General features: G+C 48.0%; 1 protein-coding gene across 2 annotated transcripts; it reads left to right on the plus strand.

Annotated features, from left to right (window-relative positions):
* The first annotated feature begins 1,068 nt into the window (after positions 1 to 1,068).
* On the plus strand, positions 1,069 to 18,852 carry INPP5B (inositol polyphosphate-5-phosphatase B). 2 transcript variants are annotated; one of them, XM_059830638.1, is made up of 22 exons: positions 1,069 to 1,125; positions 1,252 to 1,331; positions 1,806 to 1,903; positions 2,298 to 2,327; positions 2,805 to 2,915; positions 7,294 to 7,387; positions 8,761 to 8,949; positions 9,664 to 9,765; positions 10,176 to 10,290; positions 10,946 to 11,062; positions 11,905 to 12,092; positions 12,679 to 12,790; positions 12,954 to 13,063; positions 13,968 to 14,103; positions 14,711 to 14,821; positions 15,485 to 15,647; positions 15,804 to 16,039; positions 16,623 to 16,736; positions 17,129 to 17,213; positions 17,607 to 17,734; positions 17,991 to 18,102; positions 18,447 to 18,852. In XM_059830638.1, the coding sequence occupies exons 1-22, from the start codon at positions 1,069 to 1,071 to the stop codon at positions 18,569 to 18,571; spliced, it is 2,613 nt and encodes an 870-aa protein (XP_059686621.1). In that variant the 3' UTR covers positions 18,572 to 18,852. The 2 variants fall into 2 exon arrangements, with proteins under 2 accessions (XP_059686621.1, XP_059686619.1); XM_059830636.1 differs by having other exon boundaries at positions 8,779 to 8,949.
* Positions 18,853 to 20,179: the final 1,327 nt, after the last annotated feature.

A 20,179-nucleotide genomic window follows, 5' to 3' on the forward strand; every position in this document is an offset into this window, starting at 1 on the left:
GCGCAGAGCAGGGAGCGGAAAGGCAGACAGCAGAGTGGTTACTTTCACAGAGAGTGCTTGGTTTTTTCCTGATCTCTAGATCTTGGCTATGGCTCCTACATCTGTGGAAGGAGCTCACTTAGGCCAAACGGTCCTACCTCTGCTACGCAAAAGACAGTATCTGGTGACATTTTCTAGCACCTGCTTACCCACTCTGCAGTAATTCGTTTGCGTAATAAACCGGCAGCTCAGAAGTTGGCTTATGCCAGCTGGGTCGTCTTGAAATTCAAGACAAAAATAATTCAAGGTGCTACTGAAAAAAGAGCATCTCCCGGTTTCACGAGGACATCAACCTTTCCACCTTGCTGCTAACCCAGAGCTTCCCCTTCCCCGCGGGGGAGGTCTGCAGGATGCTCCGGCCGGTGCCCGGCGCGGCCCACCGGCTCCGCCGCCTTCGCGCCTTCCCACCCGTTCGCACCCCGCGTGCAGCTGCAGAGGATCCGCTCCGTTGTGAAACCGCGCCCGAACTCGCCGCCCGGGCGCGCAGCGGCGCCGGGTTGTCCCCGCGGCCTCGGTCCGCCCCGGGCGCGATCCCGCCCGCACCGCGCGGGGCCGCCGGCCGTGCCTGGGGCAGCGCCGTTATTGCCGGCGGCTCCCCGCGGCCCGGCCCCGCCGCGTCATCCAGCGTCCGGCGAGCGGCAGCGCGGGGCCCCGCCCGCGGCCGGTCCCGGAGCGAAGGGCTAAGGGACGCCTGGGTGCAGGCCGGGAGCCGCCGGGCCGGGCCGGGCCGGGCCGGGCGGGCTGCGGGCGGCGGAGGGCGCGGGGCGGCCCGGGCCCGCGGGGCGGCTCACCGCCGCGGGGTGGGCCCGGCCTAGCGGGAGCGGGGCGGTGCCGGTAGCGGTAACGGCCCCGCGCGGGCAGCGCGGCGGGGGGGGCCGGGGGACACCGCGGGCCAGGCACGACGCGTCGCGACAGCCGCGCTGAGCGGCCGGGCCGGGGCAGCAGCCGCCGCGTCCCGGTCCCGGTCCCGGTCCCGGGGAGCGCGGCCCGGCCTGGCGAGCGCCAGCCGCTGCGCTGCCGGTGCGGAGGATGGACCAGTCGGTCGCCATCCAGGAGAGCCTGGCGGAGGGGGCGACCTGCCGGATCGTATCCTTTGCTTCGGCCCTGGTTGGCGCAGACGGGCGGGGGAGGCCGGGTTCCCTCTCCTCCCCTCCTGCCCGGTTCTGGCAGCCCTCCCGTCGCTCCCCGCTCTTCCTTGACCCTCAGCTGAAGGCGGTGCAGGGCGTCCTGGCTGCTGGGGAGAGCGTGGAGAGCCGGCTGCTGGGCCTCGTGGAGAGCCGTGGAGAGCACGCGTAGGTGCCGGAGGCCGTATCCGCGGGCTGCCTGCGTGGGGAGGGAGGGCAGGGTGGTCCTGGTGGGAAGAACATCCGCAAAAAAGCCAAGAGCTTTGCAGGTCTCTTACAGGCCTTGGAAACTGCCTGAAAACTCCTTCCTAGCCCTAAGACTTTCTACCAGGGTGAAGTCAGGCAGGGCAGTGATTTGAAGGTGTTGTGCATTGGCATTTCTCCTGCTGTACGTTATGGACGGTTGGTGAGAAAAGCCCAGGCCCTGGATATTTTTGTCTGGTGCGTTTTGCCAGTAACATAAATACACTCGTAATTAAATGACAGGGTAAGCAGCTGGGTGGGCGCATGGCTGAGAAGTGGTTTTGGGGTTTGCATGAGGCTGTGCTAGCAAGCGCTGCTGGATGGGGTGGGGTCTGTCCGTACCTGTGGAGATGCCAGAATCAAGGAGGCGTTACCTCCATGTCTGCTCCGTGCTTGCAGGATCTACGTATACACTCACCGGAGGATGGCCATCGCAGCTGAGGATGTCTGGCTGGAGAAAGTTATCCCGATCACAGAAGGGTTTGCAGTGGAAGAAGGTACTAACACTTTGGTGGCTTAGTGGCCACCTCCAAAGAAGCGGATGAAGTGTTTTGGAGTCTGTATTTTGTTGTTCTACTTGCTGAAATTTGGGATCTATTCAGCCTTAACATTTTTTCTTCAATTTGAAATCCCTGGTGATGTTTGTGCATCACATGGCATAGCTGGAAGGGCCCTGCTAGATTAATTGCTGTGCAATCCAGAGCGCCCTGTGTCCTACCAAGCACCAGCCGTTGCCTCCTATCCCGGCCGGTTTGTTCTGCCCATCTCCATTCGTAGAAGGAGTATTTGGGGTTTGAGGAACTTGGCGAGCTCGCTAACCTCAAAGTATCAGCGCGGTCTGCAAACCTGTTACTTAAAGCTAAGTAACTGAACTTTGTTTTGCTTTTACAGTTGTGCTTGACAGTGACCTTCATGTCATCGGTGAGTTCTGTTGTGGCTTTAATGCCTGTGTTACAGGCGTTCCTGGGCCCTGCACCAGCTACACTCAGTGAGGCAGGAGTGGGGGCTCTTGTGATCGGACTGTTGCCCGGGGGCATCTTGCCTTGCTGCTGTTGGGGAGCTCGGTGTGCTGTTTGCCATGATTCAGTTCATGCTAACGAGTATTGTCACCCCAGTTCAACCAAAGGAGTGATTTTTCCAAACACTTTTAAACTGCTACTGGAAGATTAATTACTGTCGCTGAATGAGCAGAATAAAAATTACTATAAACGCTGATTTTTATATTTTTAAATGGTATTCTCATGTAAAATGTGGAAAAGGACCATGATAAGAAGGCGTGGGGAGACTTGTTGCTGAAGTCTGCGTGCGTGCCAGCTGGTGTAGAGAGGAGAAAATGCTCGGTTTCTGAAGGCTTGTCAGCATGAACCACAAGAGCTCTTCTTCTCCCAATGTCTTTAGGCTCTGACGTGACTATCCAGATAAGTTCAGAAGATGATCGGCTCATGGTGCGGTTGCCTTTTGGTTCCCACACGCGCACGTTCCTTCAGGAGGTCAGCAGGTGCAGCCCAGGTAGGCGCTCTGTCGTGTGCTGGACGTGACCCGCGGGTTCAGAGGTGTAGGCGGTCTCGGCTGGCGTGTTGTGTTTGTGCGTTTCTTCTCCATGTGGAAGAGCAGCATTGGCCTCTGCTGCCAAAACTTGCGCAGAACTGGAATGATTTGCAAGTGTGACGATTCTCCGTCGCCAGACAGCTCAGCAGCGATGATCAGCGTTTTGCCTGAGCAGATGCGAGTACTGCGACAAACAACCCGCCGCTCGTGCGGTCCGAAGGCCAAATCGACATCCGTTTTGGGCCAGCGCTGTGGAAGACCGGGCAGAGCTCCGAAGGCGGCAGCTCGCTTCGTGTCCGCTCGCCCTGTCCTCCCGCCGTTCCTAACCGCCTCCCGGGCGGGCGCGGTTTTCACGGGGGGCGGCCGGCGCTGCCCGCTCGGCGCGTCCCCACGGTCGCGGCCATCCTGGCCCCCGTTCCGCTCGGAGGGGGCTCGCCGCCGGCCCCGCGGGGCGGCCCCGCGGAGCCTCGAGCGCCTGGGCCGACCCCCGCCGCAGGCGCGCTCCTCGCTGCTGCCGCGGCTGCCTGCGGCCACGCCGGGGGCGCCCGTGCGGCGCTGGGCGGCGGCGCTCCGGCTCCCGGGGGCGGGCCGGGGCGGGCCGGGCGCTGGGGCCGGGGCGGCCGGCGGCGCCGAGCTGCGGCGATGTCCGCGGGCGGGCGGCCCCGCCGAGGTGAGCGCGGGGGCCCGCCGGCGGGGCGGGGCGGGACGGGTCGGCGAGCGGAGGAGCCGCCGCGGGCGGGGGACCCGCGCTGCCCGGCTCGTCGGGGGCCGCTGCCCGGCGTCTGTCCGGGGCGCCCGCGGCTCTGCGCAGGGGAGGCCGGGGGCCGGCCGGCCGGGGCTCCCGGCGCTTCGCGGGGCGACGGCCGGCCTGGGGGCAGCCCGCAGGCACGGCTGCCCGCTGCCTCCGGCGTCCCCTTTGCGGGCAGAGGAGCGGGCGGCAGCGGGAGCAGAGCAAATCGCGCAGGTACCGCGGGAGCGGAGCTGCTGTCCCGCCGGGGCTCTGTCAGCATCGCCCCATCCAGAACGCAGCAGCCTCCAAGTGTCCCGGGCGCCGCTTGCGAGGACGGCCGGGGCTTCCGCGGCTTTGCGGCTCTGGTGCCGCTCCTCTCGCCCTGCTTGCCGCCCCTCGGCTGCTGCTGGGCTCCGCCGTGTCGGTCGCGCTCTCTTGGCGGGGTGTCAGCCCCTTCCGCCTGCGGGGGGGATGCTTGCGGCTCACGCCAAATCCCCGCGGCTCCGGGTGTCTGTTGCCGTTTCCCTCTTTGCAAAGCGCACGTGTGAGACGGTGCGGAGAGCTAAAGCAATTCCTGTCGGTGTGGAAGTCAAAAAGGGGGACTGGAAGTCGGTGTGGGACTCAAAATCTGAACTACACCATTTCTAGTTTACCCGCCTTTGTTTAGACTGGGCTGCTCTTAACTCATGGAGGCGCAGTTTGGTATTGCTGGCACTCCTTCTTTTTATTTCTGTGTTTATCAGTAGTGTGTTAAAAAAAGAGAAGGGATGAATTTTGTGACTCAGGTAGCAGCACAGCCCGGGTGGAGGCAAGGTGGGGGGATCTGGGACATCCCCTCCCATGTGGCATTTTAACTTGTAGCTTAGAACGGACTGGGAGAGACTCGGGCATATCTACATGCTTCGGAGGAAAAATATGCTGAATGAAACGCAACCCTGGCTCCTTTGTTGGTGTGTTTTTGTTGTATCTGGAGCACAGTAACACTCTTTGAATGGTAAGCTCCTTGGGAAGTAGTTCTATCAAATCATGCCTTTGAGCTTTGACAAAGTTGCCTTTTCAAGGAAGGCTTAATTGTGTTTTTCTTGCGTCAGAGGAGTCTCGGGTTCTACCCCCCCACCCCGTATTAGCAGAAGAAATGCTGTCTGCCATCACTTGGCGTCTTTTGGAATATAAATTCATATAGAATGAGGTTTTGTCTGCCATTTTCCGGGAATAGCTGTAACTCATTCTGTCCTTAAATGAATGTTTGAGAGAGTTAGCAACTCTCATGGGCAAATGAAAGCACATTTAAATACTGTGTAAATGCTGCCATTTGCTAGTAGAGTGGTATTAGTTCATTGTGTCTTCCGTGAATTAAGGCCGGCTAATGAATGACAGCATCTATAAAGGGATTTAAATGTGCTTTCCCTTGTATGGTTTATGTTCACAATTTTGATTAAAACCTCTACCAAAAATCCTATCTGTGTGCATGGAAGTGCAATCACAGTCACAACTGCAGTGTTCCTTCATTTGGAACAGTGAAAAGAACAAACGTGCTTCCCTCCAGCCTGGAGTAGCGCGGTCCCGCGTGGATTGTTGCTTACGCCTTCATTAAAGAGGGAGCAGACTGGCTAAGACTGATATAACTAATGGCAAGACTAATTTAATTCTACCTTTTGAGCACTAAGCATGGATCCTACTTTATCCAGAAGATACGATACATTTTCTTGCTGTAGAACAGTACTATAATGTCATTGCACATTTTTAACAAGAAGGTCTTTACTACTGCCTAAATCTCTTTTAACTGCAAATCCTGTCTGATTCAGGCCACATACGTTCTGCTGTTCTGTAATCTCTGCACATAGCTCTTTATTTCTGCACCCAGTTCAATTATTGAACAAGGCCATTAGCTTGCTAAAATACTCCACTTCAGATCGCTAACATATAGATCCCTCTGGCTAGAGCAATCTGTATCTAGGTATACATTTACCTAAAGGAAACAACCCTTTTCCAGGGCTAATCTCTTTCTTAGGAGAATCTGGTCTAAAACTGATTTCCGCTGATGAGGTGAGAATGCAAAAGTGTGATATATGACTGTGATGTTTGGATCATGTAGCAGCACTGAGCAGGCACACAAGTCTTGCCATTCTGGCAACCAACACCACCTGCATGCTGGCAAGTGGCGTCATCCTATACGGGTGATAAAGCCTGGACTTCTGCTCCCTTCCTGTTACAGAAGCAACAGTTGTCCGTTACAGTGAAAGTTCAAGTTGGTTCTTGTCACTGTCAAGATACATTGCATGGCCTTTATCGGGAGAACTCACAGAGGCTTAAGCAGCACTGGTTAAGTGCTTAATGCCTATGGAGAAAATTTATGTTGCTGTCCCAGCTCCCCAAGACCACGCTTCACAGTGCATCTCTGAACTGCGTACACTCCTGTTCAATTCTACGTGACTTTGGCTGTGTGATCTGTAATGAGGTTTGAGTCACGTGCTCTTCTGAAGCTAGCCTCTGATAAATCCTCTTACAGTCTTTATTCTCAGAGAGCTCTTGGGCAGAAGAGGTTTTCCAAGCTGAGAATATGGCCACTTCTTGTCAACTTGTTTTATTCTGAGTGCTTAGGTAAAGTACTTCAAGTTCTGTTTCTGGTTTGCGTTCTCATTCTGGAGAATGTGCTATGACAGCAATAACATTTTAATTTTTCTGAATTGTGCTCACTGAAGGAGAAGCTCAGCTGAATGACTAGAACCTTATAATCTTAAGAGCAATTTCTATATCATCATTAGATTTGTGTGCTAAAGGGCATAATCTTGAGATTGCTGTTTGTGCATCTTAAACATGGAAACTCTCATGCAGAGTCCTCTTTTTTTAACTGTTATTTTGCCACTTGTAGGAGCAGAATGTCATAACTGAAACAAAATGCTGAAAGACAGGTCAAATTTTGCTAATGTAGTGTGGTGTGTTTAGTGTCACACCTATATTCAGTTATATTTGCATGGTCGCTGCCCTATTATTTTTTTAGGAACGTGCAATTTGCATTGAGGTACTTGTTTCTGCTGAGGTACGGTGAGTTCATATGGTGACTCTGTACTGCACTGCCTCGAGGGGGGAGACACTTGTGCTTTGCTATGCATTTGCAGATAGGTAGAAACCCTTTAAATGGTAGTGTGGGGTTTTTGGGTTTTCTTCCCCCTTTTTCTTCCTTTCTTTGTACTTCCTGTCTTGCTTCAGAAAGGAAAAACCTGTTATTAACAGACATTTTTTGGATTCCTAGGATAAAGTCCTGGATTTTCTGCAGCTAAGTCCTGGTTTGACTTAGCTGTAAGGAGAGCCAACAGCAGCCTGCTCCAGCAGCGGGCAGGCAGCATACAGCAGTTCTGCTGCTCTCCATGGCTGCACGGCACGATAGTGTCAATTCTTCCTCTAGAGGGGAAGCTGCATCGTCACCGAACAGTTCTGTCAAAATACGCTATATCTATCAGATAACTGAAAGAGAGGCTGCGGGGCACTTTGTTTCTCCACAAAACTAAATTATGTTCTGCTCACAGATTTTTGCCAGTGTTTGCATAAGTGTCTTGATAAATTAAAGAACACTTTGTGTTTAATGTGAAACTTTTTGGGTTTTTCCAGAAGTGGTTGGCTCTGAAGGCATCAAACAGAATGGAAAAAAGCTTGCAGTTAGTCAGAACCGAAGCCATGACAGCACTGATAAAAGTGCTCCCAGGTATGGTATCTCTCTTGCTTCTTGTATAGGTTTGGTGATGCAGTTGAAGGGAGAGTTGTGCACATCAGCACTTTGTGGAAGGTCTAGCAAGGAGTAAAAGTGGTGGCAATGTTTCTTTGCCAGTTCAGCTATGCCTCCCCTCCACAGAGGATCTCTGTATAGTGACAGTAAATATATATAGCACCAAAGTTCTGGGTACTTCTGGATGATTGTGTACGGATGGAATGAACTGTGGTGGGCAAATTGTTGGTGCTTTGATGCCTAGAGGAAGAAAAAGAAAGTGCAGAGAGCTTTTTGTCTGGGCTTCCTGGTTTTCATCTGGAAACCGAGTGGGGAAGTTGGTCTCTCTGGTGCCAGTGTGTGAGTCTGTGCACACACCAGTGCTCGAGCAATCTTGCAGCTGCATTATCTAGTTCCATCTGCCGGTGACCGTGTCGGTTGCAGTCCCCAGAGGTGGTGGGATCTAGTGCAGAAGTTGGCAACTTTTTGAGAAGAGTATCTGCAGATTTTAGTCAGGGCAGAAGAAAGTTCAGCATAAGCGTGCTGTCAAAACTTTAGTGGGAATTCCAGCACAGTCTCTCAGAGGCAGTCCTGCTAGTCCCCTATTTGGGCATATTTTTGCTGTTTAGTGGGACAGGACCTGCTAGTGTTATTTATTTTGAATTCAGAGAGGTTTGGCTTAGAGCCACCCTGTCTCATAGATACACTCCTAAAATGTTACAGTTTCATTTTCCAGTTCCCAGGACTTTGTGGTCCCTGCTGCATATCCTTCAAAGTCTGCCTGTGTGCTGTCCTTGGCACTGGTGTGCAGGTTGTTGACCTTAAATTTATACCATCCACTTGCTTGTGGGAACTCCCAAGCTGTGGCATTATTACTGTTGCAAAAGGAGTGTGCAGAGCCCTGTGATACTAAATAAAACCACCTCTACCTCCACCCACTCTGTGCTGCCTCCTTTCTAGGCAGAGCTGGGAGTTTTCCACCAGAAGGCTTTTTAAACAAACACAGGTTTCCATTCTTCTGCTGAGGTCAGAAGGGCTGAGCAGAGGCAGCGAGAGATGAGATTTTCATCTCCTTGCTCCAGTAAGCAGGAAAGGTGTACAGGTTTTGTATCAACATCCAGGTGTGAGTAAGGCCTGCTCTGGATCAACAGGCTGCACCAGATTAGTCAAAACCGTTTGTTATTTCAGTTAGTTAAACTGGTTTTATCTAGAGATCTGAACCGTTCTAAGAAATGCTTATTTCAGTCTTGTGTGCTTATCCCAAACATTGATTATCTGTCTTTGGTGAAATAGACATATAAATGTGAATCAAGTCTTCGGTGGCAGAAATAAGCTGTTTAGGGTGTGTGTATATCCTGGGTTTCATTGTGCAGTTTTGCTTTCGTTTGCAGGCAAAACAAACTCAAACCTGAAGTGACAACTGAAATGGTACGGTCCTCCAGCGTGATGGCTTCAAACAAGGCTTCAATCTTATCAGAACCGAAGTTTGGACTAAGAGATACTATTGTTAAATCTCAGCTTGTACAAATGGAGGATTCCTACACACACATCCAGAGCTTCAGGTAGTGATCATTCCTGAGAACTTGTATTTGTGGGGAGTAAGTTAGTTAGTATAAGCTGTCAAAATAACCCATGTTTGTTATTTCATCTAGTATCCCTGCAAATAGGAAATTTTGTAGAAAGTATGATCCATACTTTCCAGAGCAGCTTGCTTTCCTTGTTTAGGCATTAGCAGAGAAGAATTTCATTCATGTCTCTGTCAAGGCTTGCCTCATGGTTCTTGTTGAGAAAATGGCCTTTTTGAAATGACTTTTTCCTGTGCTTATTTCAGTCTGTGTCTGGAAATGCATCAGTTCTGTGCACCTCTGACCTTTACTGCTTCTGTTCACTACTTATCCATGTAGTTGTTCCAATAAGCTCTTAAGAGCTTGGGTGAAATATATAATTAGGATCAAAACTTTACTGTGGTTGAAATCCTTTTATGCATGTCATTCTATGAATTTATCATTGCAAACTGCTACTGCACAGCTCTAGTCTTTTTTTTTCTTAATACTGTATGTAAAAATGTGTATCCTTCTGTAAAACATGTCTGTAAAGGTGCTACTGTAATTAAATCAGTTTAGGGATTTAAACTTTGTCACATTTTCCTAATTTCCCCCTAGAAACATGTTACTCCTAAATAGTTATATGTAGTACTAAGTACACAGATTAATAATAGTGGTATTTCCATCAGCTCTACAATTTGCAGCTCTGGGATTTAGTTAACTTCTTTGCAGATTTTTTGTTGGGACATATAATGTGAACGGTCAGTCACCCAGAGAAAGCCTCCAGCCTTGGCTGAGATGTGATGCTGAGCCTCCAGACATTTACTGCGTGGGGTGAGTGTCTCTTTCTGACCTGTCCTTCCAAACCTTGACTGTGTGTTGCTTGCTTGTGAATCTGTAGCATGGAGGTGTTCAACCAAGACGCCACAGCTGAGGAATGTTTACATTGCCTTAGTCCATTGCACAGCTTTAGAGTGTGTGTTTGCATAGCCTGAAAGGACTGTTATTCTGGTAGTGTTTGGATTCTCTGGCACTGCAGTGTTACAAAATCTTTAATGCCATTCAGTTTAATACTAATAGTAATTTAGCTTTACATTTAACATACCTCTAAAATCAGCATAACTGAATTTGAGTTTTCAGTTATAAATTTAGTGACTATGAATTGATTTAGTTCTTTCCCAGAGGAAAGGGCTGGAGAGTTATAAACAACTGCATGCATCCATGGGTTCCTTCCTCTAACACAGTTTCCAGGAGCTTGATCTGAGTAAAGAAGCCTTCTTTTTCAATGACACACCGAAGGAAGAAGAATGGTTTAAAGCTGTAACTGATAGTCTTCACCCAGATGCCAAATATGCAAAGGTAAATGTGGGGTTTGGGGAGGTTTGAGTGTGGAATCATTTTCCACTTGGGCCTCTTTTCCCTTTGCTTTTTCTTGTTCTCAGTTGCTGTGTCTTCCAGAGTCTCATTGTCTGCAGGCTTTTGTTCAGTCAGAAGTGCTCTGAAGGTGAAGTAGGTAGTGTTGCTGTGCAGGGTGCTGAGGCAGGGGGCAGAACAGGAGACCAGAGCTAGGCATCCACGCATAAAGGAAGCTCCTGCTGTTTTGGGGGAAGAGAATAGGAAGTATCTTAGTTTCTTCCACAATGCATGGTGGAATGAGTTGTGAAGATATCTTGGTAGGAATGCTGCTTATGTTTTGGCTCCTGCTCCTTAGGTCTGCTTTGTCTCTTGTCACTGTCATTGAAGGGAAGCTCTTTCCGTGGGCTGTGCCTGTGCTGTAGGTTTTGCTTTGGGCTTCAACTTTGTTTACTGGGGTGTTGATCCCTGGCTCCTTCCTGTACTGTGCTGCCGGAGTGCCTGTGTACTGTGAGCCCAGTTGGTCCGTCAGATGAGCCTGGAACTCTCTTTTTCTTCACCTGTATTTTGGTGACTCGTGTTCTGGACTCAGAGGCGATGTGCCTTCTCTCATCAAACCTCTCCCATTCCAGTATTTAATGAAACAGGATCTGTTTTTCAGGTGAAACTTGTGCGGCTCGTGGGAATCATGCTTCTGTTGTATGTCAAAGCAGACCTTGCTTTGAACATCTCCGAGGTGGAAATTGAGACTGTGGGAACTGGAATCATGGGGAGGATGGTAAGAATGGCAACTGTGCATGAAAAGCAGTGAGATTTAGAAGAGCCCTGGCGAGCTCCGCTCCTTAGGTGTAGTGGTTATTCCTCCCACTGAGGGATGCAGCTGCCTTTCGAAGCACATAGTCCTGTCCCTGTGCCAGCTCAGGGCATTGCTAGAGGGAATTGCCATGTGCTCGCAAAGGCTCAAAGACCTTGAGGGAGAATCTTCGCTGAAGACTTCTTTTTCTGATTGTATGTACTGGGCTGTGTGGGGCCTTGCTCTCATGTGATTTTGATGCTGGCTGTGATTTTGACCAAAGCAAATAACACAAGGAAATATGAGTAGAAGAAACATGTCTATCCAGATTAGTTTTTCTGTGGAAGATTTAGTGGCCTCTTGCCATTTCACACCATTGGAATTAAGTCTGTGCCCTTTGAATGTAATTTCTGTGAACATTGCAGCTATAATTTGTCAAAGGTATTTTTGACCATCTAAGTCATGTGCTTCCTCCTCCATTTACAATTTTTTTATGGTTTGTGCTGAAAGATCCAGTTTGTTGCTAAACAGGTTTTGGGACTTGCTGAAGTAACTGACCAGCTCTCTTGCTGATTTTAATTTCCTTTTGTATTAGCTGATTCCTGAGTTACAGAGTACCATATGCTTGCTGTGTTCAACCCTCACATGAGTTACTGACTTGAATTCATGAAGTAGTTATCACTAATTGGCATTTTCAGCCTTTTCCTTTCTTTGGAATTAAATGGTTTGCCTCAATGTCTTCTGGCTTGTCCACTGCTAGTAACTCACTTGTGGATTCATCTGTTGTGTAGAAGTTTCTGACCAGCGTCTTTGTCTTTATCTTTCAGGGTAACAAAGGTGGTGTTGGCATAAGGTTTAAATTCCATAACACTAGCGTGTGCATTGTGAATTCTCACCTTGCAGCTCACACAGAGGAATATGAACGGAGGAACCAGGACTTCAAAGACATCTGCTCTCGGATGCAGTTCTGCCAATCGGATCCAAATTTGCCCCCTCTCACTATTGGCAAACACGAGTATGCTTCCCGTCTGACTGTGGGAATCACTGCATGTGGCAAGGAAGAACCTTATGAATGTACTGGGGTGTGAGGTTCTCTCAGCAGGGATGTGAGAAGGGGTGCCCAGTGATCTAATCGTCAGCCTGGAAGGGCCAGAAATGCTTTACTGTAACCCTGGTTTTGAGAGTCGTCACCTATATGGTTCTGACAAGTCACTTGCCTTCTTACGTTCTTCCAGGCCTTGTTTTCAAGCATGAGCTGGGAATCGGGCAATAATATGCATCGATTTCCCCAATGGGTTGTGGGATTTAGTCAGTGTGGAATATTAAAAGCACCAGTTATTAAGAGGTTGTGACAAACATGCAGAACAGGAACAGCAAAGGTAGAAAATGTAGCTTGTCTTTCAAGTTTTCACTCTTACTTCTTCTCCGTGATGGAGAAGCAGACACAGCATCCACCTGATCATGTTGAGATTAGAAGAGCTCATGCTTGCATTAGATGGTTTAAGGCACTGCTGTGGAGCTGTGCTTCCACCTCACGGCCAGCTTGTATTTTGGACATCTTTAGGCCTCTGTACAGACTTCTGGTGTACATTCTCTTTCAGTGTGATCTTGTGGTTGGGTGACCTCAACTATCGGCTGGAGGAACTGGATGTGGCAAAAGTGAAGCAGCTTGTAGATGAGAAAGCGTTTCTAGAGCTTTGCCGGTATGACCAGGTATGATGTCTCACCTACCTGCAGGTGGTGCTGAGGGTGCTAGTTAGAAATTGCACACCTACTCCTTAGCTTTCTCAGAGCTGAACAGCTCCCTTTTAGCTCATATGGGACTTGTGCTTGAGCTTATTTAAAATGATTTTTTTTGTCTTTTTTCCTTCCGTAGCTAAAGAGGCAAATGAATGCAAATGCAGTCTTTGAAGGCTTTATAGAGGGAGAGATTTCTTTCCAGCCAACATACAAATATGATGCTGGCTGTGATGACTGGGACACAAGGTACGGTGATTGTGTCATATGTGATGCTACCAATGGCTAACATTACCATTGAAGGAAGTAAAAACAAAGCTAAAAAGAATTGCAGATCTAATGGCTATAAACAGGAACAGTTCTGAGATTGTTGCTGTTCCTCCCCCTTGGCTCCAAAATCCATCTCCAGTTTACATCTATTTATGTTGTTTTTCTTCCACTGCTATTTGTCAGATATTCCTAATCTGTCTCCCAGGAATAATCCATTGGGTTTCCTCTTAGTTAGAGGTGTCCAAAATTAAGTTAGTTAGTTAGTTTAATTCTTTTGGTTTGTTTTGTTTTGTTTTTTTTTTTTCCCCAAGCAAGATTTTTAGGATCTTTTATCTGCTATACCTACTCAGGTCAGATCAGCTAGGGTTCAAAATGGTGCATTTGTGCTGTCCGTAGCTGAGTGCATTCTCCAAAAGACTGTGAAAACCATCATTCCTGTAGTGCACTACACAGAGTGGCTGACCTGTTCTTAGTAAGCTGGAAACATTGGCTTCAAGTGTAGGAATGAAATCTGTGCACTAGTCAGTGAAGAAAAAAAAAAAAATTAAAATGGGAACTTTAAATGTAGAGCCTGAATTCGTATTTTTCATGGTTCTTACAGTCAAAAGTATCTCTGAGTATTGCTTTGTATGTTAATTATATCAAAAGAACAAAACAAATAATTGCATCTTTGAAGAAGTAGAAAGTAAAGCATGATATAGAGATACCTAATAGTAGACAGTCAAACTTTTTATAACTACTCCAAGAAACTGTGGAACTTTGACAGCGAACTACCTCCAGGCCGTGTCAAGAAAACAGAGTGTCTGGGAGAGCAGTATTCTGCCTTGCATTGTTATTCCACCTGAACTGCGCCTGGAAACTGTAATTTTCACCTCTGTTTTAGTGAGAAGTGTCGTGTTCCAGCATGGTGTGATCGGATACTCTGGAAAGGGCGGAACATTACTCAGCTGAGCTATCGAAGCCATATGGCTTTGAAGATCAGTGATCATAAGCCAGTTAGCTCTGTGTTTGACATTGGGGTAAGTATGTCAGTGCTGAAGGAGATAAATGCTGACCTCATCCTCTGTGTGGGGAGAGGGGGAAGGAGGAGGGAGGTTTTCCTGCTGATTTTCATCTCCTCCTGCTTTTATGGCATCCACAGAGAACAATGGCTTAAAAGGTGGGCTAGACAAGATAGTGAGATAGGATTGTTGTTCATGGTAAGCTAGGGTTGTGCTAAATGATACTTTAGTTAAGCAGAATAATGCATGAACATGTGTAGGTGTTTTTCAGAAGTGTTCTTTTGCCTTTTTTCTTATTTTCCTAATAATTTTCACAGAGAAACTTGCAGTGCAGGAATGCTACATCATTGACAACACAATAGTGTGTTGTCAAACTTTTTTTTTTTTTTAAAAAAAGAAAAAAGAAGTTGATCTAGTACTGACTGGATGACTCTTGCTAGTTATGCCAAGGTCCTTTCCTGTTGGATCCTGAGGAGATCTTGGAGCATTAGCGCTCCGAGTGGCGCTCTCACACTTTAGCTAGTGTGCTGCTAAAATCAGATCACTTCATATGTGTCCAGCTGTGTTACAGCTCTCCTGCAGAGCCACAGTAAATGCCAGTTGGTGCAGCGTGTGTCCTTTTCAGGTGAAGGTTGTGAATGAGGAGCTCTATCGAAAAGCCTTTGAGGAAATAGTGCGCTCCCTGGATAAGTTGGAGAATGCCAACATTCCCTCGGTGACCCTCTCCCGGAGAGAGGTAGGGTATGTTCGTGTGCTGTGACTTGCTGGAGAAACTGAGCAACCCTAGACCCCAGAAGTGTATTCCAGTGGCAGAAGATGGATTCTAGACCCCAGGTTCTGGTTCCAAAGAAGTAGAATATTTTGACTTCCAACTGTTCTCTGTTTACAAGCCCTAGAAATATTTGCTTCTGTTTAGATGTGGGTAAATTCCATTTACAGTACCAGGCTGAAATGTAGGGTGTGTTACTCCCTGAGGTGGGGAGAGAGAGAGAGAGTAAAAGGGGAGTTCGTGGCCCTTGCTCTGACTTGTTCTTAGAAACATAAAAATGTAAAATCTGAAGGATTTGGAGAAGGTCACAAAACTGGCATTTGCTTTGTGTGTTGGGGACTAAAAAAGATAAGCAAATGAGACATTTGAGGCTACAGCTATCTTGTTCTCAAGTTTCATTGAGGTTCTTTGAGGGCAGTATTTGTTTTAAAGGGCCCACTGATGCAAGCGACTTTAGCATACAGAGTAAGCAAATGTAATCCTTTTTAATCCTGGAAGAGATGGGATGCAGGAGCAAGAGGGTTAACGTGGGTATTCTGCTGCTTAGTGATTAAACTGCAGGACAGGAATTGCTGTTGGTGCTTGGCAAGGTGGAATTGGTTGATGGTGTTGACTGACATTTGTTTCTAGTTCCATTTTGAGGATGTTAAATACATGCAGCTGCAGGTAGAGAAGTTTACAATCCGCAATGGGCAAGTCCCCTGCCAGTTCGAATTTATCAGCAAACCAGATGAGGAAACCTACTGCAAGGAGTGGCTTATTGCTAATCCCAGTAAGGGCTTTCTGCTATCAGGTGAGCTCCTTGTTGTTCATCTCGTGTTAATGAGCTAATAGTGTCACGTTCTGGCTTAGTTCTCTCTGCTATTTTGAGAATGCTATGCCTATCTGCAGGCTTATTGGTTTAATACCTTTTTTAACTAAGTATGGGGTTTTTATCATCTTCCGGCAGATGCTGAGATCACAATTGAGTTGGAGGTGTTTGTTAACAAATCAACAGCTACACACTTAAACTCTGGAGAGGAAAAACTTGAAGATATCTTAGTCTTGCATCTTAACAGGGGGAAGGATTATTTTCTGTCTGTAACGGGAAACTACTTGCCCAGTTGCTTTGGGTCTCCCATTCATACGCTGTGTTACATGAGGGAACCAATCCAGGACATGTCAGCAGAATCCATTCGGAAACTTGTGAGTTAAAGACAAGAATCCCTTCTGAACCCACAAGAACCATTAAAACTAGATGTTAAGTCCTGTTTATTGCTAAAGAGCCTTCTTCCCCTTCCCTGGTCCGTAGTCTGAGAACGCTGATACAGCTTGTGCTCTCCAGTGCACCATCTTCACGACTTGCATTAGTTCTTCACATGGATGAACCAAACCCTTTCATATAGAGAGCACTGAAAGTAAGATCCCATTTGCTCTACCTGCACATTTAGAAAAGGTGTGCAATGTCTAAATGTCAACCTTTTCCCTGGAGCCTTTGGCTTTCTCCACATTGAATGGAGATATGTGAGGCACGATGTAACATTTCCATAGAGCTGAGTGTACATGAAGCGTGTTTATGAGAGCGTGTTTCTTCTGTCTGGACTTTTGATGTAAATGTGCCTATTGTACTAGTCTTGTACGAAGACTGGTGAGTGAAGCTGCACAGTTTCTTAACAAGTCTTAATTCTCAGGTATGAGCTCTGTGAAACGTTTTTGCAGAGCTGAATAAGAACTTGGCTAGCTATTTTTTTTTTTCTTTCCCCACCCTCCCCACATCTCCCTCTCTCAGACCCTGCTGCCACTAGAAATGAGTGATGATGCTGTTCAAGCTGAAAAGCCTATGGACATTCCAAAAGAGCTGTGGATGATGGTGGATCACCTATACCGCAATGCTTCCCAGCAGGTTGGCAGCATTTGTACTGGAAACACAAAATAATTTGTTTGCGTTAGGTTTAGTTTTGAAGAAGATACTGGTAATAGCAGTCATTGCTAACTGTGGATGTTCGGCCAATGGTAAAGAGAGGTAAAGGACATCTGTGATAAGTGATCCTGGTGCCCCGGGTTGCACTGTTTCGTGATGGTGACCTTGGCTGTCTGTGGCATGCATCAGCAGCTGTCCTGCATTGCTCTCCACTGCAGTGCCACAACCTTACTAGAACTGCTCGTGGTGGGATTTGTGCTGGTAACTACCAGTTTGGAGAGATTTTTCCAGCCAGATTATAATGACATTGCTCTATTTACCCAAATAACTTTTATTTTATTTTCCTTGAGACTGACTAATGGTCGTCTTTGCAGGAGGACCTGTTTCAGCAGCCAGGCCTCAGATCAGAATTTGAGCAAATCCGAGATTGTTTGGACAAAGGAATGCATGATACCCTCCGTATCCTTTTAGATTGATGTCGGTAAGGCTCACTAAGCCTTAATGATCAAAGCTGAAAAAGATTTTATCAGTCGTCTATGCTCCCCCATCATTTTTAAATTACTGTCTCTCATTTCGGGGTAACCGAGATCCGCAGTTCCTCGCTACTCCTTGTAATCAGTACGAATGCCTCCGCTAAGTCCTTATGGTGTTGATGAATGATTGTTGATGAATTACGTAAGTGTCTGACTGCCAGCAGAAACAGCTTGCTATGTGGAGTTAAGTGATTTAACTCAAAGCTGTGAACAATAGGAGGAGTTCTTGGAGACCTAAGCAAAGATTAATATTTCAGCAGAAATACAACCAAAATAGATCATGCTGTGCTTGCCTCTTCCTTAACCGTCTTTGGATCAGTTGGCAGCAACCACTCGGTAGCGGAAGCTCTGCTGCTTTTCCTGGAAAGCCTGCCGGAGCCTGTCATCTGCTACAGCTTGTACAGCAGCTGTTTGGAGTGTGCCAGCAACTACCTGCTGAGCAGCCAGGTATCGCCGGCTTTGCTGTGAGACCGTTTCTGTAATTCCAGAGGGAGGGGAGGCAAACTGTTTTATGCCAGACCAGGAACAGGTTTTTGCTCTCAGAAACTTAATCATCTGATAATAGCAAGGGTCTAGAACTGGTGCTTCTTGGTTATTAAGAACTGTTAGTATTTGCAGACAGAGTGATGTTGCTAGTAGATAATGCTGCTAAGCCATTGCCATATCTTCAATATAAGTGTTGGATTTTTTCCCCCCTCCTCAGATCATCTCTAACCTGCCAGGGTGCCATAAAAATGTATTTGAATATCTAATGGCATTTCTACGAGAACTACTGAAAAATTCAGGGAAAAACCATTTGGATGTGAATATTCTTGGTAAGGCGAGCAAAATAACCATTCTGTTCAGAGGGGCTTTGCAGTTTGTATAACAAAACACATTTCTCCAAAGTGAGTGCAGTCTTGGCCTCTACTGTTTTGAAACACTTACTCATGAGCAAACAGTCCATAGAAAAATGGTCATTGGAGTAGCCTAAAAAAAAGTTCTAAAGTGACTCAGAGATGCATGTGTCATCAGCTTTATCTTACCCTATTCTGAAGCCAGGCACTCTCTCACTTTGACTGATTGGGGTTGATGGAATTACCCTTGATATCCTGCTGCTGATGGGCTCTTACTGTGTGTCTGTGTGGCTTTTATTTATTTATTTTTTTTTTAAATGCAGCTAGTATATTTGGTGGCTTGTTACTTCGACCTCCTCCTGGACGACCTGCGCCTGATATAACTGAAAAGAGGAAAGCTCAGCAATTTATCCATCAGTTCCTCTTGAGAAAAGACAATTTACTATGAATTTCAGATGCAGCTAATCTGATTTTTTAGATATCAAATTACTGTAAAAATTTTTTTTGTACAGTATACTGGCTTTTTTTTAATATCACAGTATTTTATACAATCTATTGCTTTTGAAGGTGCAGATCAGGCAGTTTGCATCAGGTGTCACTGTTTAAGCTGTAAAGTATATCAAATTTCTAAATAAGCTGTATGTAGACAAGCAAAAATATAAAAGTTGATATTTACAGTGTATTTTATTTAACTTGTATTAAAACTCAGAATTTTAAAATCTTTGTTATTTAAATAAAAATATCTCGGTGCATTTTTCCAGCCTGTCTGCCCATTTTTGGTGTTGGCTGGCTTAGGCTCTTGGTTTGTTGACAGTCATTTAAGTCATAGTGTAAAAGGCCTGGAGGAGCCCCTGTCCATGGTTTAATAACCTGTCTTGGGTAGCAATATGGTGGTCTTCCACTCCCCACCCGTGTAACAATTTGAGACCATGTAGCAAGGTGGATCTGTGATCCAAGGGAGGTAAGGGACTGGTCTGCAAGAAAATGGTTTATTTTAACAACGTGTGCCAGCTGGTGCATATGGTGGTGCATCTGGTGCTGCAGATGGTGGGAAGGGCGTGGGGGGGGAGACAGGTACTGCCGTGAGGAATGGAGGCCTCCACCCCAGCTCTGTCAGCCACTGCAGCTGTTTGTCTGGACTTTTTTGTGCTTCAAAGGAGGTATTTGGCAATTTTGTATCCTGATGAAGAGACTTTGAAAATACTGAGTAATGCATGAAGGTGTTTGTTGTCTGTTGCTGGGCTGCCATGGCTGGTAGCAGCTGTCATCTGGCCTGTCCTGCAGGGATCCCAAGACTTATTTTTGAAAACGCTGAGGTAAAAATCAAGTATCAAGGAAAACTTATCTTAGCTTTGTGTGCTCTACTTTCAACTTGTACTAATTATGGAAGAAACGGCTATTTTTTTAATCATGTAACTGTATTTCGATGCTATAAATTTATTTTAGCACTGGCTGCGGTGCGGGTGTGGTATCTCCTCCGCTGCAGTGGCTGCCAGGCTGGGCCATGGCCTCCACCGCCTGGTCCCGACCGGAGGCCTGTTGCTCTGGGCACCGCCACCTCCGTTTCCTTTCCCTTCTGGCGCTGGTAACGCTCCTTTCTGTGCCGGGGGGGCCGGCTGCACTTTGTGTTAGCACCGCAGCAGTACTGCAGGAGAAGCCGCTCGGGGCGGGCCAGGGTGCGGGCAGTGCCCCGGCTCGGGGCGGGCAGGGCCCGGGCGGGCGGCAGCGCGAACCGTCCGCTCCGGGCTGCCGCCGAGTGCGCAGGAGTGGCCCCGCCCTCAGACGCGCCTCACCACCCCTTCCCGTAAGGGCCCGCGGTGGGCGCGGCGCTCCCGTCGGGCCATGCGCGGCCGGAAGCGGAAGTGAGTGTGCTGGTAATCATGGTGCCGCTGGGGTGGGGAAGGAGGTGTCGCCGCTGCCGGGAGCTCGGTGAGCGCGGTGGGGCCGGCCGGCTGGCGGGCGGCGGGGCTGCGTCTCGGCTCCCGGGCTGCGGGGCGGCGCGGTCCCGCGCAGGCTTTGGTAGCGGCTCTGCGCGGGGCGGCGCGGCAGTATGGGG

The sequence above is a fragment of the Gavia stellata genome, chromosome 29 (assembly GCF_030936135.1).
Source record: "Gavia stellata isolate bGavSte3 chromosome 29, bGavSte3.hap2, whole genome shotgun sequence".
Classification (NCBI taxonomy): Eukaryota; Metazoa; Chordata; class Aves; order Gaviiformes; family Gaviidae; genus Gavia; species Gavia stellata.